The sequence below is a fragment of the Ranitomeya imitator genome, chromosome 1 (genome assembly GCF_032444005.1).
Source record: "Ranitomeya imitator isolate aRanImi1 chromosome 1, aRanImi1.pri, whole genome shotgun sequence".
In the NCBI taxonomy this organism is placed as follows: Eukaryota; Metazoa; Chordata; class Amphibia; order Anura; family Dendrobatidae; genus Ranitomeya; species Ranitomeya imitator.
In genome coordinates, this window is record NC_091282.1 from 356,513,657 (window position 1) to 356,515,866 (window position 2,210).

General features: G+C 34.7%; 1 protein-coding gene across 1 annotated transcript; it reads left to right on the plus strand.

The window, feature by feature from the left end:
- Positions 1-628: 628 nt before the first annotated feature.
- Positions 629-1,699, plus strand: LOC138665882 (olfactory receptor 5V1-like). Its single transcript, XM_069753863.1, has one exon. The coding sequence runs from the start codon at positions 761-763 to the stop codon at positions 1,697-1,699; it is 939 nt and encodes a 312-aa protein (XP_069609964.1). The 5' UTR covers positions 629-760.
- The last annotated feature ends 511 nt before the right edge of the window (positions 1,700-2,210 follow it).

Here is a 2,210-nt window from a genome sequence, read left to right on the forward strand (position 1 = left end):
ACCTAGAAGCTAATAGGGTTTTCCATTTTCAGACATCGGTGAACTGGGGCACCAATTGTGTAATATAAGGTGCCAACCTCCTCAGCAAGGCAGATTATGATAGTTCCTTATTGGGATGATACATCCTTTCCCTGACCAGATTCAACCTTTGTTATTTCTTTGGTGTGGTGATAGTCCTACATGTGTAAGATTGGGTAGATAATCATATTTTTAAGAGTAATTAATAAAAGTTTGAATGTTTTATTGCAAAAAGCAGAAACTTTGTGAACTTTGCTAATTAACTTCATTTCCAATTGGGGTTGAATAGTTTTGACTGAAAATTCAAAAATCTGAGTATTATACAATTTTAAAGAAAACTTGGTTAAAAGATTGCTTCTATGTGAAGCTCATTCTCAAAGGTATATTAAAGCGTAATCCCTCCTGGGAAAAATAGATGCTTATAAATACTGTACGCTTCACTGATATTTAGTCGTTGCATTGTTATCAACATATACTGCAGATCTGCAGAACTGGAAAAGCACAGCATATATGTTATTCTAGATTGTTGGTCTCTTTTCTCAGGTAATAAAACATAACTATCAAGTCCATTCATATGAACAATATTACACTGACCCAAAAAATGTATTATTCATTCTTGCAAAAAAAGGATATATGACTGTCTAATAATCCTCTCTTTATTGGTTGAATTTATGTCAAAACCATATTTAATATCAGTATCACTGGACTGTATCTGTTCCTACAGAAATATTCAGACAAATGCATGGCAAACAACCAAACCATATGGCTCAAGGACTTTACCTTGCTCGGATTGACTAACAATGCTAAAAATGAATTAATCCTGTTTGTGTTCTTCTTAGTGGTTTATGTAGTTACAGTTCTAGGCAATTCTTTGATTGTCATTACTATCACGCTGTCTTCAACTCTCCACTCTCCAATGTACTTCTTCTTGCGTAATCTCTCCATTGTAGATGTGTGCTATACAACTTCCACTGTTCCTAAACTTCTTTTAGATTTTTTGTCTGATGTGAAAAGAATCTCTTTCTTTGGTTGTGTGGCTCAGTTGTACTCCTTTATATCTTTCGGTGGGGTTGAATGTCTCCTGCTTGCTGCTATGGCTGGTGATCGTTATGTAGCTATTTGCATGCCACTGCGCTACACTGAAGTCATGAGTTGGAAACTGTGCATGATACTTGCTGCACTATGTTGGATTACTGGCCTACTGAATTCTCTCGCTCATACAGTCTTCACATTCCGATTACCATTTTGCAGGTCTAGGTCTCTTAACCATTTTTTCTGTGACATACCACCTCTTCTCGCCCTATCTTGTGCTGATACTACTATTAATGAAGTTGTCGTATATACTGCTGGAGGGTCCGTGATTGTAGGATCTTTCATGTTAACTATTTTGTCTTATATTTTTATTGTTAAATCAATTTTGAAAATAAGGACAACAACAGGAAGACAGAAAGCATTTTCGACTTGTGCCTCTCATCTGGTAGTGGTCATACTGTACTATGGAACAATTGTGTTTACTTATATTCGGCCTACTTCTACTTATTCCCTTGACCAGGATCGTGTTGTTCCTATTCTTTATGGAATCATTACTCCTATGTTAAATCCAATAATTTACAGCTTGAGAAATAAAGAAGTTCATGGAGCTCTAACAAAAGTCATTCTTAGAAAACATAGTCCTCATTAAAATTTTTACCATGGACAAGATATAATGTTAGGTAAATTAATTTGTCTTTCAGACAAAGAATATCATCTAGCTAAACAAATATGCATCATTAGAAACAATATCAGATTTATGTGTGGCATTATCTCAGCTTCTCACCACAGCTGTCTTATTTCTACATTATATTTTAAAGGTGTTTTTATATCCTTAAATTTTTCCATGAAAATCGACCAATTGGTTAAAAATAATTAATAAAGTAATATTCATGCTGAGTGATACATACAGGTTTCATTCTGGAGATTACCCAGTCTTTGCTGGTCTGAGATTCCTTCTATCATTCTTGAAATATCAAAGCGCTCACTCTGTTGAGGATGTCACCAAAATACCGAGATCATTGGGGACCCAGTAAGGATCAGAAACGCACCCACTCTGAGCCCTTACTTGAATAGATTTATTTAGCTAGAAGGAGTTATTAGTTATTTAAAAAAAAAAAGACTAGATAAATGCTAAAAATATTTAACATGATTTGTTCTGG

What these genes read in the sequence shown, in the direction of transcription:
- LOC138665882 (XM_069753863.1), top strand. Translation starts at nt 761, where the DNA reads ATGGCAAACAACCAAACCATATGGCTCAAGGACTTTACCTTGCTCGGA.